The sequence below is a fragment of the Bufo gargarizans genome, chromosome 1, assembly GCF_014858855.1.
Source record: "Bufo gargarizans isolate SCDJY-AF-19 chromosome 1, ASM1485885v1, whole genome shotgun sequence".
Lineage (NCBI taxonomy): Eukaryota > Metazoa > Chordata > Amphibia > Anura > Bufonidae > Bufo > Bufo gargarizans.
In genome coordinates, this window is record NC_058080.1 from 276,561,879 (window position 1) to 276,574,822 (window position 12,944).

At 43.5% G+C, this 12,944-nt stretch overlaps 1 protein-coding gene across 1 annotated transcript in view; it reads left to right on the forward strand.

Annotated features, from left to right (window-relative positions):
- The window catches only part of LOC122944954 (transmembrane protease serine 11G-like), a 103,491-nt gene that overhangs the window by 5,009 nt on the left and 85,538 nt on the right, over positions 1-12,944 (forward strand). Inside the window, exon 2 of the mRNA XM_044303719.1 lies at positions 9,516-9,646. Coding sequence (XP_044159654.1) covers positions 9,516-9,646 — 131 coding nt within the window. The remainder of the gene's footprint in view (positions 1-9,515; positions 9,647-12,944) is intronic.

Sequence of the window (12,944 nt, forward strand, 5' to 3'; positions counted from 1 at the left end):
AGATCTGGAAAGATGCTGTGAACTAGGGGCAAGGGGCTTTGTTTTTAGGAGAAGAAATGTTGGGCCTGCATGAGCACTTTGTTCATTGTGGAGTTAGTCGTGGACCAGAGGCTGAGAGGTATGATGCAGGGCCTGAGGAGAAGCTGTGAAGAAAGTCACTTGGTGCGTGTGGATGATTTTCTGGAGTGGAGAAGTTTGGATTCTTTGCTTAGAAAAGTCCTGGAGCAGATGGTAAGCTAACAAGTGACCTCTTGGTAGTCTGGGGCTAGGGAAGCCTGGCTGTGGAAGAAGTTGGTGTCACGGACGTTCCCGCGACAAGTGGCAGGAGATCGATCAGACAACGCGTGGTTTGATCTGACAGGTTTTCCCTGTGGATTAATAGGTGTCTGTGTTGTTTCTGGTAATGGCCATACCCCTTGCCTCAGGTGTTGCTTATGTAGTTATTTAACCTTCCTTATTTATTGTTGCTTGTCCCACAATGCTGTGCGGTTTATAGCTTCAGTGCCAGTTGTGAAGATGGTGTGCAGATCTCGGCGGAGTTCATGGTACTTCCATAGCCCATTTGAAGTTAAGTCTCTCTTTTCTCTTTTGTATTTTGTTTGGGTTCTGTGTGTTGCATTTCCCTATTGTTTGTATAAGGCCTGTAGGAGACTCCTGTTCGTCCCTTCCTTTTGGAGGAACAGGTAGTCTCGTCCCTGCCATTAGTACCAGGGTCCTATAGGGCTAGATAGGACTCTAGGTGTTATTGCGTATGAACACACCTACCTCTGGGGTCTGTTCATACTGGTAGACAGGATTCTTGTTAGGCTTTTACTAAGAGGTGTCCATCTTCCGTTCCCTAGTTCTCAGGCCAGATTCCCTGTTTCCCCCTTCCCTCTTATGCTCGGTGTGGCATTTCCCTCCCACATCAAAGCGTTACAGTTGGTTTGCTGTGCTTTGTGCAGGCCACCACTGAAGCAGTATAGGCTGAGTGCTCTGACCCAAATCTACTAATCCTAAAGGTGGTGTGATATCTTGGGGTCATTTAGCGCTCAAATATCACCATCTTCTCACCTTAGACTGTTGGTACACCTCAAGAAGCCACTCCAACACTGCAGATTTGGGTGCAAACTAGCCACAACCAGCTTTATTGGTACTTTAAAGGCCTTCTGTCACCCCACTAAACCTTTTATTTTTATTTTTGCTTACTTATAATCCCTACACTGCGATTTATGCCTACATGATCAAATTAATCATTTTGGTCCTGTAGATTTAGTTTAAAACAAGCTTTTAAAATATGCTAAATACCTTGCTACCAGCAAATAGGGCGGCTACTTGCTGGTAGCAGCCGCATCCTCCAATCGTAAAGACGCCCCCTCCACATTGTGATTGACAGGGCCAGGGAACGGGATCGCTCTCTGCTGGCCCTGCCTGTTTGCATTTAAAATCTTGCGCCTGCGCCGCGGCCGTACCTATCTTCAATTGGCGCAGGCGCACTGAGAGGCGGCCGCTCCATCCTCGATGCGCCTACGCCGGGTGTAGATGTGACGTCATCGGCGCAGGCGCATTGAGGATAGAGCGGCCGAGCGAGCGGCCGCCTCTCAGTGCGCCTGTGCCAATTGAAGACAGGTACGGCCGCGGCGCAGGCGCAAGATTTTAAATGCAAACAGGCAGGGCCAGCAGAGAACAATCCCGTTCCCTGGCCCTGTCAATCACAATGTGGAGGGGGCATCTTTACGATCGGAGGATGCGGCTGCGACCAGCAAGTAGCCGCCCTACTTGCTGGTAGCAAGGTAATTAGCATATTTTAAAAGCTTGTTTTAAACTAAATCTACAGGACCAAAATGATTAATTTGATCATGTAGCCAAAAATCGCAGTGTAGGGATTATAAGTAAGCAACAAAAAAAAAGGTTTAGTGGGGTGACAGAAGCCCTTTAACAGCAGACAAAACATAAATCATAAACACAAATCCTCATACGTCTGGCCACATACTACACAGTAGTTCTCCCTCTCTATCGGGATCTGGGTCTACCACCCAGCTCCCCAAAACACAAAACAGTGCTTACCCTACACAGGGTTAGAGGGTCCTGGGTCCCACAGGCCTTGGAGCCAGTGGCGTGACCATAGGTCCTGTAAGGGAACTGCACAGTGTAAATTGTAGTTCCCAGGTTAGAACAGTGCATCTGCCAGGACCTGTGATGACATCATCTTCAACATCAAAGGTCCTGCAGAATCTAGCAAAGGACCTGCACCAAAAATGGTGTAGTTCCTAGGTTGTAAAGGTACATCTGCCAGGACCTGTGATGATGTCATCACAGGTCCTTCAACCCCTAACAGCAAGTATTAGAAGCTCACAATCAGCTCTGCATTGATTCATACAGACTGGACTGGAATGGAGTGGTAAAAGGAGGTCCGCCACTTCTTGTCATTTACCACCACCACCACCACCACCACCCCGCCCTGTTTTTACTCATTGCTCCCTCATGTATAATATGTCAGACAGTTACAGTGACCACTAACTCAGGTACCTGACACACAGTGACCATAATATATAACTGACCACATATTTCTGTAAACACTGCATCTACAGTATTATACCTTGTATGTCTCACATCAATACACTGCTCTGTGTATATATATATATATATATATATATACACACACACACACACACACACACACACTGCATATATTACACAGTATTATAGATGCAATGTGTACAGATATATTGTATATACAGCAGTGTACGGATATATGAGGTACGAGGTATAATAGATGCAGTGTGTACAGGTATATAGTATATACAGCAGTGTACTGATATGGTGGGTATGAGGAATAATAGATGAAGTGTGTACGCATATATTGTATATACAGCAGTGTATTGATATGTGAGGTACAAGCTGTCAATACACTGCGGTATTTACTATATACCTGTACACACTGCATCTATTATACAGTACCTCATACCTCACATGGCAGTACAGGCTGTATATACAATATATCTGTACACACTGCATCCATTATACCTTGTACCTCACATATTACACTATTGTATATACTATATACCTGTACACACTGCATATGTTATACCCTGTACCTCACATATCAGTACACTACGGAATATATGATATACCTGTACGCACTGCATGTATTATACCTCGTACCTCACATATCAGTACACTGCTGTATATACTATACATCTGTACACACTGCATCTATTATACCTCTTTTGTGTGCCAGGGGTTTTTGTAATTCCATGCTGGCCCTGATGGCATAAATTATAAAACGCAGCAGCAAGAATAGTTCATGGAACAAAGGGAGAGGCCTGGAATGTGTAGTGGGATGAGCTATAAAAGGGGAATGGGGGCCCAATTTAGATTCTTGCTATGGGGCCCAGTCATTTCTATGTACGCCCCTGCTGGGCGCAGCCTGTTTCTTCCCCAGACCGGGAGTCCTGATTGAGGAGCTCGGCCCACATTTACCTGAGCTCCTCAGCTGGTTGCTTATTATCTTAATTACCAGCCTAGCTTCTGCAGAGGAAAAACACTATTTTAATGGCCCTCTGGCAGCTCCACTGCCACAGTGGCCATACACATTATTTTAAAGTTGATAAAAACTGACGATTTCAATCAAAATGTTTGTTCGCCGGTTGAAATTTAACAATAAACGATTATTTTAGCCGACTGTTGACAGACCATTATCGTTTGAAAAGAAGTCAGACGTATTTAATATGTTTGTCCGATGCTCAGAAAAAAAGATCTTTCATTCATGAATTAAAGATCTTTCTTTGAAAGAACGTTCCCAGAAGGATCTTTTGTTCATCAACCAACTTCTGTATAATGTGTATGGCCACCTTGAGGGCTCATGCACATAAATGTGGTGTGTTGCAGTCCATGGAGGCATGGAGCAGAAGGCCACAGAAGCACTACACAGTGCTTCCGTGGCATTTCAGTCTGTGACTCAACATTGCAAAAAAATAGAACATGCTCTATTTCTTGCAGTGCTGACGGATCCCAAACCCATTTAAGCCACATGGATTGTGCATGAGTATTGCGGTACCCAATGCATGGCATGGGTGGCACACATTTGTGTGCATAAGCTCTAAAGATGTCATAAGCTTAGACAGGCTGTCTAGCCCTCCACCAGATTTATCAGAGAGGCTCAGGCTGGATGATAAATCTGGTGCAGGGATAAACATTTTTCTCTGATTCTATACCAACTATGACTCTGACATATTTTTACACCAGAATTGCACCAAAATGTTGGTGCAAAATGGCACATCTTAGGCCTGGACCCTTTACTGTGAAGTACTGTCCACTTTCTGCTAAGTCCCCGCCTCACCAAGCATGTTGGAAAAAGTGTAGAAACCCTAGATATGCTAATGGGTGCCAAATTGCGTAATAGACAGATTTGTGGCTCAGACATCATTAGTAAATCTGGGCCATTGTCTTTTTAGGTGGATTTAGGTTTAGGAGAACCTTCTGGGGCTGTGGAAGAATCATTAGTGGTGCTGAGCACATACCGGGGTAAGCTGCAGCCAGGCCCAAGTTCCAAGTTGAAGCTGTGATTGAACTTAGCTCAGAGGGCACAGTGAACAGCCATGGTGGAGACCTGAATATCTGGCAGCTTAAAGAGGTTTTCTGGGAGTAGAATTGATGAAGAAAGGTCATCAATATCTGATTGGTGGGGGTCCGACAACTGGCACAGCCACCATTTAGCTGTTTTAAGAGGCTGTGACACTCCATTATGTTACTCACCAGGGCACCATAGCCTCTTCCTAGGCTAGAGATGTCACTTTAATTGGTCACATGGGCTATGTGCAGCTCAGTCCCATTCAAGTAAATGGGCCTGCGCTGCAATACTAAGCCCAACTGCCATACAATGTACAGTGCTGTGCTGGTATGCTGTGAAGAGACCCCAGCGTTTACTGGAGCACCATGGTCCCTTCAAACAGCTGAACGGTGGTGGTGCCGGGTGTTGGACCCCCACCAATCAGATACTGACGACCTGTCTTGAGGACAGGCCCTCAATAGTCTACTCCCAGAAATAGTGGGGTCCGGTTACTTCAGCTTTTAGGTGCAGCAGTCTAAATCAAGTCGTTGGTGGAGGGGTGACAGCAGAACCTAGGTTAGTCTACCTGTTATTTAGTGGGAAATACAATATGTTATCTGCTGGAAACCCCTCTCCCTCTGAAATGACAGCCTATATGTGGCATGTGAACATTTTGTAAAACCAGTGATAGAGAATGATCTGACTCTGCAAGCTGTGATGGTTACAGGAACAGAGCTGAAGCAGAAAGGACATGGCCCCTGAACTGCCAGCCTTTCCATTGACATAGTCATATGCGGGCTTATATTTTTTGCAGGGTACGTTGTATTTGTTAATCTGTTAATGCTCTGTGATGCACTAAGACGCCACAGAGTGCTGGTACTTGACATGTAGTCCAATAAGAGGGTTAAACAATAATAAATACATAATGAATACATAAATGTACAGAAAAGAAAAAAAAATTAATAAGCAATTACATCAAAACAGAAATGAAAAGCTGAACTTTACACCACCTAGTTTTGAAAATGATCAGTTTGTAGGGCTGTATACAGATGGTATCCTGCACTCCTGTTCTTGGTATGAAATGGACAGGAACCCAAAGAAGATACCTGTATCGTGCAGGCAGGAACTATAGTAAGGGGTGTATTTATCAAGCCCTGTATGACGATTTTCTGGTGCAAAAAAGTTTGCCAATTTGGTGCACATCTATTTTAGGCTGCCCTCACCACATTTGAAAGTGAGTGCTAAGGTTGTAGTTAGTCAGGCAAATAGGTATACACCAGGAATTTAAATGAATGAAATACAAGTTAGGCTACTTTTACACCAGTGTTTTTGCTGGATCCGTCATGGATCTGAAAAAAAGCCTCTGTCCGTTCGTTCAGATAAGTTTTGCGCCCATTGATAATGAATGGAGACAAAACGGAAGCATTTTCCCCCGCTATTGAGATTCTATGACGGATCTCATTAGAGGAAAGGGAAAGCACAGATGTGAAAGTAGCCTTTTGCGTATATGAAATCTTTTCTCTTAAAGCTATATATAAATCTGCTCATCTCCTCCTGCTCTATAACAATCTGCCTGCAGCTTAAACACTATGTTCAACGTGATATGTTCCCTTTCAAAAAATGTTCTTACCCACTGTTGATTTACTGCAAAACAGGGGAACAAGAATAGGTCAAATTGGATTTCAACATGCCCAGTCCTTAAGAACCCTTTGAGAAGTGTTACCAGAGGTGTGCAGCTCTGGAAAAAATTAGGTTGACACATATTGTAACATGAGGAATGGTATCACAAATGGTATTCTAGGCAAAAGATAAACTAAGCACTTGGTAACACCAGGGTTTTTTACACAGTGCCCCAGATCTCCCAGTGCCAGTGATCACCTTATTAAATCTGCCACTGCCCCATGATGCCCCAGTAATTGTAGAGTCTACCAACGCCATGGGTGGACTGGCCATAGACTTTACATCTATACATCCCTGTGGGACAATGCCCAGGGGGCCTCCTGAGCCCTCCTAGTGGCTGCCAGCCATGGTAAGTAATGATATAATGCTCCTCTCCTGAATTCAGCTGTATCATCATCCTAAGGCAAATGGAGTAGGAGGACAGAACATGGCAGCTGCCACTGCTCACCACAGAGAAGCTCCTTTGGTGATGCGCTGTGGTATTTGGATCTGCTGGGATGGTATAGTGTGCTGCAATATGGTATTGCTGGCCCCTCCAACTTGTGTTGGGCAGTGGCATAACTAGAAATGACTGGGCCCCACAGCAAATGTTTGAATGGGGCCCCCCAGCAACTTGTTTTTAACCCTGTCCTCCTGTGCAACCCCCACTCCTGTAACTAGTCAAGAACACTCTCTCAGACGAGGCCCATCAGCTGCTCCGTCCATTTACTACAGTGTCTCTGTATATTATGTCATTTTAGAATACTGTAGAGGGGCCCTGACAATAAAATCTTTTAGTCTTCCTCCTGGGTGTGCCCCTTCTGAGTTCAGGGCCCAAAGCAGACACTTCCCTAGCTTCCCCTATAGCAGGGATGGCCAACTTGAGGCTCTCCAGCTGTTGCAAAACTACAACTCCCAGCATGCCCAAGCTGCCTACAGTTATCAGCCTACAGCAGGGCAAGGTGGGAGTTGTAGTTTTACAACAGCTGGAGGGCCACAGGTTGGCCATCCCTGCCCTATAGCTACGCCCCTGGTGTTGGCCCTGTCTTCCATCAGTTTGGACCTGACTACAAAGTGGGGTCACTTTTAGTTTTTTCCAGGGCTACTTTAAGTTCCCAATCCCCTCATTGGTTCAACACCGATGTTGGTACATAGCACAAAAACATGTATTAGATTCATTTTAATCCCTTCTTTAAAACCTGCCAGGTGATTGAATTGTTCCAAGGTACTGGTTTATTGTTTCCCTAAGTAAATGCCATTACAATTTGACATATTGTTCTAGAGCTTTCAGTTTATCGCAATGATAACATAAAAGTGTCATATGACAATGCATGGAATAGTTCTTCCTGTACAGATCTAACACTGCGATTCATCCATGATTAATTCTGCCCTCTTTCACCCGGAATACTGGCTAAACGATGACTCACGTAGTGAAAATGACACATATCGTCAGCAATTTCCACACCGCTGCCATCAAGTTCAGCTCACCTGGCATCTCCCTTCTACTGGCTTTGTGACTCATGTCTCGTAGGCAGCAGAACTGACAGCTGCTTGGAACCAGTACCTTGCAATTGCCTTTGGACAGCCACTGAGTAGAATCTCCATTTAGGTAGACAGCAGTGGATTTTGCCCAAAACTGCTACATCTAAATCAGTTTTAATCTCTTTACTCATATTTTTTCTATTAAAGGATTTTCTGGTTTTATGTAAAACATTCTAATAGGTTTTGTGTTGGAAACCCTCACAATTTTTGCTTGAGACTGAAAACCCTATCCTTATTAATAAAATGATGCAGGTTCAAATCTTTGAGATATTAAAAGGGTTCTCCAGGATTTTTATACTGATCACCTATCTTTAGGATAGGTTATCCATATCACATCAGTGGGGGTCCAACTCCCAGTACTGCCGCTGATCAGCTTCTCTACAGTAGCTCCGGTGCCAGCAGCAGCCCTCTCCACCGTGTAGTCGCCAGAGATGGTTACTGCAACGATGCCCTCATTCAAGTGAATAGGAGCAGCAGTTGATGAAGCTTTGTGGGTCCAGTGTACTTTCCAGAGATGGAGCGACTGCCAAACAGCTGATTAGCAGGGTTGCCAGGAGTCGGACCTCTGCTGATCTGATATTAATGACCTGTTCTAAGAATATATCAATATAGAAGTCCAAGAGAAATGTTTTAAAGAGGTTAAAGGTCTAAAATGCCCCCCCCCCCCCCATATGACTGGGCCCCACACAGAGGTTGTACTTACCTAGCTCCCCGGCACCCTTGTCGCTTTTCATACCGGCATGGCCGTCACTGCATCTCCCCTTTGCGTGGATGAAAAAATCTTGCATTGGGGGGGCAGCCAATAGAGAGAACGAGTCTCTCTATTGGCTAACCCCCCCCCCCCAACTTTGGATGTTTTCATCCGCTCGACTGGGAGATGCAATGGCAGCCGTGCCGGTATGTGAAGCGGGAGCGAGGTAAGTACAATCTCTGTGAGGGGCCCGGACATATAGGGGGCATTAACCCCTTTAAGCCATTATAATTTTGTTGCTGGAATGCTCATGCAATCAGCCGATATTGTTGGGAAGGGAGGGGGGGTTGGCAGAGTGGACAGATTTTAAACATTTGAAAAAAATCTTGGACCGCAAACAGAAATTTAGCAAATGGCAAGCAATTAAAACACAGCACACACCAGAAACATTAAGAATAAAGCATAATTTACAGTGTTATCAGCCCATAAATTATGACTTTTTTTCATACATTGTGGTGGAAAGTCCAGGAACTACCCTTATAGGATCCCAATTTTTACCGCTGAGAGAATTTTAGCTGACAGAAGAAGGGAAGAATACAGAAATTGTTACAGTATGTGCTATGTGGATACCTAAAGAGTTACAAGTTGGGGTTGATATAATGCTATGCTGAAAACCAATGTTAAATTCACCTTGTTTACTGGATGTTACATCTGGTCTGCTGAATTGTATTCTAGTATGTAAAAATTCTTATGAAGTCCATGAGTCAATTCCCCTTTCTTCTTCCAGTTGCTGCATAACGTGCGTAATTCCCTTTTTTCCCCACACTTCTCTACCTTCAGATCCAACAGATTGTATATGGCCTAATGTTCACCAAAACAATTTATTGCAAAACAGGCAAACTGCTGGACTTTATTTAGACATGGTCTTTTAAAGGGGGTTTCCAGGACATAGATATTGATCGCCTATCATAAGGATAGGTAGTCAATATCAGATCTATTGGAGTCCAACACCCACAAAGTCATGGAAACCCCCATAAACTGATTTAAGTTCCTTTCAGAATTTTACTGAACACAGAACTATGTATTTTCTAGGATTCCTGAATCGGATGTACCACCAAAGTCTCCTTGTCTCCGCAAGATAATTACGATAACTGTCATTAGTGTGGCCACCGTTATTATCATTGGAGCTATGGTTGCCGCCATTGTGATAGATATGGTCATTGGTAAGAATATTAATAACAAAATCATTAGCTTACTCGTTTTATTTTGCAATTTTTTAAGCTTTTATTAGAATAAAATAATTCATTTAAGAAAAGTTCTCATTTCAACGGTCAAGAGACAGTGGTGTACATACAGTGCCTTGAAAAAGTATACATACCCTTTGAACTTTTCCATATTTCTTTGTTACACCAACAAACGTAAATGTATTTTTGGGGGATTTTATGTGATAGACCAACACAAAGTATGTGTTAAGTGAATAGAAAATGATACATGGTTTTCAAAATCTTTAATAAATAGAAATCTGAATAGTGTGGCGTACATTTATATTAAACCCCCTGCACTCTGATAACCCTAAATTAAATCCAGTGTAGCCAATTGCCTTCAGAAGTCACCTAACTAGTAAATAGAGTCCTCCTGTATGTAATTTATTCTCAGTATAACTACAGCTGTTCTGTGAAGGCCTCAGAGGTTTGTTAGTGAACATTAGTGATCAAACAGTATCATGAAACACACCAAACAGGTCAGGGATAAAGTTGTAGAGAAGTGTAAAGCAGGGTTAGGTTATAAAAAAATATCCCAAGCTCTCAACATCTCACAGAGCACTGTTCAATCCATCATCCAAAAATGGGAGGAGTATGGCACAACTGCAAAAATACCAATACATGTCCACCTAAACTGACATCCCAGGCAATGAGAACACTAATTAGAGAAACAGCCATGACGCCCATGGTCACTCTGGAGGAGCTGCAGAGATCCACAGCTCAGGTGGGAGAATCTGTCCACAAGGACAACTATTTATTTTTTTTTATAAATATTTTTATTATTTCAATACAAAATTTTAAATCCTTATTACATACTCCATGAGTCCACCATTTCCAATCTGTAAGCATAATTAACAATAATTTCATACAATTATCCCTAACAGTGTTAACATTAAAAGGGAAAACAAAAAACAAAGGAAGGTCTCCTAGAGGGGAGGGTACAAGGACCACCCAGCATCCATGGCTTAATAGAATAAATAAACTCTCAGCCCAAGTTCTATGTGGCTATAGGGGTAGAGGTCCGAAGTCCAGACATCCACCAAGCATCGAGCGCCGCTCGCGCACGCCCTCACCCAGACACAGAAAAATACAAGCCAAGAGGTTGGCACCAGTATGACCAATCGCTTGATATTCCCATACTACCTGTAGGCGAACTTGCAACGATCTTTGATCGCAGGCCTTTAATAAAGCAGAAACCAAATAGAGGGGGTCCAGCAGTCTCACCACAGTGGTCGGAAACCCACTCACATATTTCACTGCCTCATCCCCGTATGATTGATCATATCAGAGCCATGGTTCGCCATACCTTGCGTACATTAGCATAGATTTTTCATGCAGCAGGGAACTCAACTCAAATGTCAGATACTGGTAGCTGAAAAAGGAAATATAGACAGAAAACAGAGCCTAAAATCAGCTCTGTCTCCTTAAAAGAGCACACAATAGCGTGCTCGTCACGTATGATCCATCCCTGCCTGCGCTCGAACTCCGTATCCAACGGGAAGAGCCGTACCCCGAGCCGCGCCCGGCACCCGGGGACCCCCGGACTCCAAGCCGCAACCCCCCCACTCACATATCGCTCGGTATTTTAAATAGCTGAGAGCTCCCAACATCATATAATGCCGGGAAGTCCCCCCTCCACCATCCTGGAGACCCGCCCGTGCTCGGATATACCTTCACATTCTTCCTCAATAAAGTACATAAGGAAACACCGGACAGATTGAATTTTCCCCAACTCACCCCTCCCACCCATCCCCCACCTTGCAGGAAACAACGAAACAAAAAAAAAAAAAAAAGGGAAAAAGTCCTAATTAGTTAGCCATGTCCCAATCTTTCCATAAGCTATTCCACTTTGAGTAAGATCCTCTTTGTCTGTATAGGATCCTCTCATAACTTTTTACTTTTTCCACCAGGCTCAGCCAATTATTACAGTCTGGGGCGGGAGAGCAAAACCACGATCTTGAAATCAGGAGCCTAGCCAAGAACATCACCTTAACCAACAAGTGACTTTTTATAGGTTGATGATTAACCTCAGATAAGTCTCCCAGGACCCAGATCCTGGGGGACAGGGGAACAACAATTTTAAGTTTGCGCGCCAAATTCTTTTGGACCAAACTCCAGTACCTGCTCACCATTGGGCAGTCCCAGAACAGATGTAAATGATCTGCCTCGGGATCGCCACAGCGTGGGCAGTCAGAGAAAGCCCGGAATCCTCTTCTATATAACCATAAAGGTGTCACATACATTTTGTGCAAAATATTAAATTGTACCACGATGTGGTTAAAATTATGTGAAACTAATTTTAAACTTCCCCCTATATTCTCCCAGTTTGGAGAGCCCCCCTCTAAAGGAAGAGAGGACCAGGCTCTCTGTCCTGGAGAAAGAACTCCAAAATAGAAATTGTGCATTAAATGTCTATAACAGTGCGATAATTTAATTCTCGTGACAATTTTCTTATGAATTAAATCCTGTAAAAAAACAGGAGTATCTATAATAAAAGAATTACTGTTCAAGGTGCTAGAGAGTGCTAACCTCAATTGAAAATATGCAAACCAAGCCACCTCACCTAAATTTGCCCTTAGTTCCATCAGGGACAAAATTTGTCCACCACTGACTACTTGATGTAAGTACTGCACATTTTTGGTCCTCCAATACTAGCGGCAGCTTGAGTCGTTTAATTTAAGAAGTTTTGGGTTATGCCATAATGGAGTGCAAATAAGCGAAGCCTTAACTCCACACCAACTCCTTATGAGAGACCAAGTCTTCATAGCCATTCTGCAGAAAAACGTGTATCCGCTCAGTGTATTTAGTAAATAATCTGATTCCAGTACGGTGAAGAAATCGGAGAAACCTGCATCTTTCACCACTTTACTGCAGAAAGGACTATTTTGCCAGTCATTAAAGAGGCATAGTTGGGAGGCCACAAAATAGCCCCTAAAGTAAGGGAGGTTAAGACCTCCCTGACTATAGGGCATAGAGAAGTAAATTGCCTTCAGTCTCACACGCTTCCTCCCCCATAATAAATCATTGAGTATACGCTCTATCAGTCTAAAGTACTTGTCTGGAATCCATATAGGCGAGTTGCGTAGGACATAAAGAACCTGGGGAAGCACTACCATTTTTATCAATGAGATTCTGTCTGCTCTTGCTAGCAGAATTTTTTGCCATATCTTAATTTTCGCTCTTAACTTAATCAACAAGGGAATCAAATTAAGTTGTAAATATTCCTGAGGTTTAGCGGAGACTGTTATCCCCAGGTACT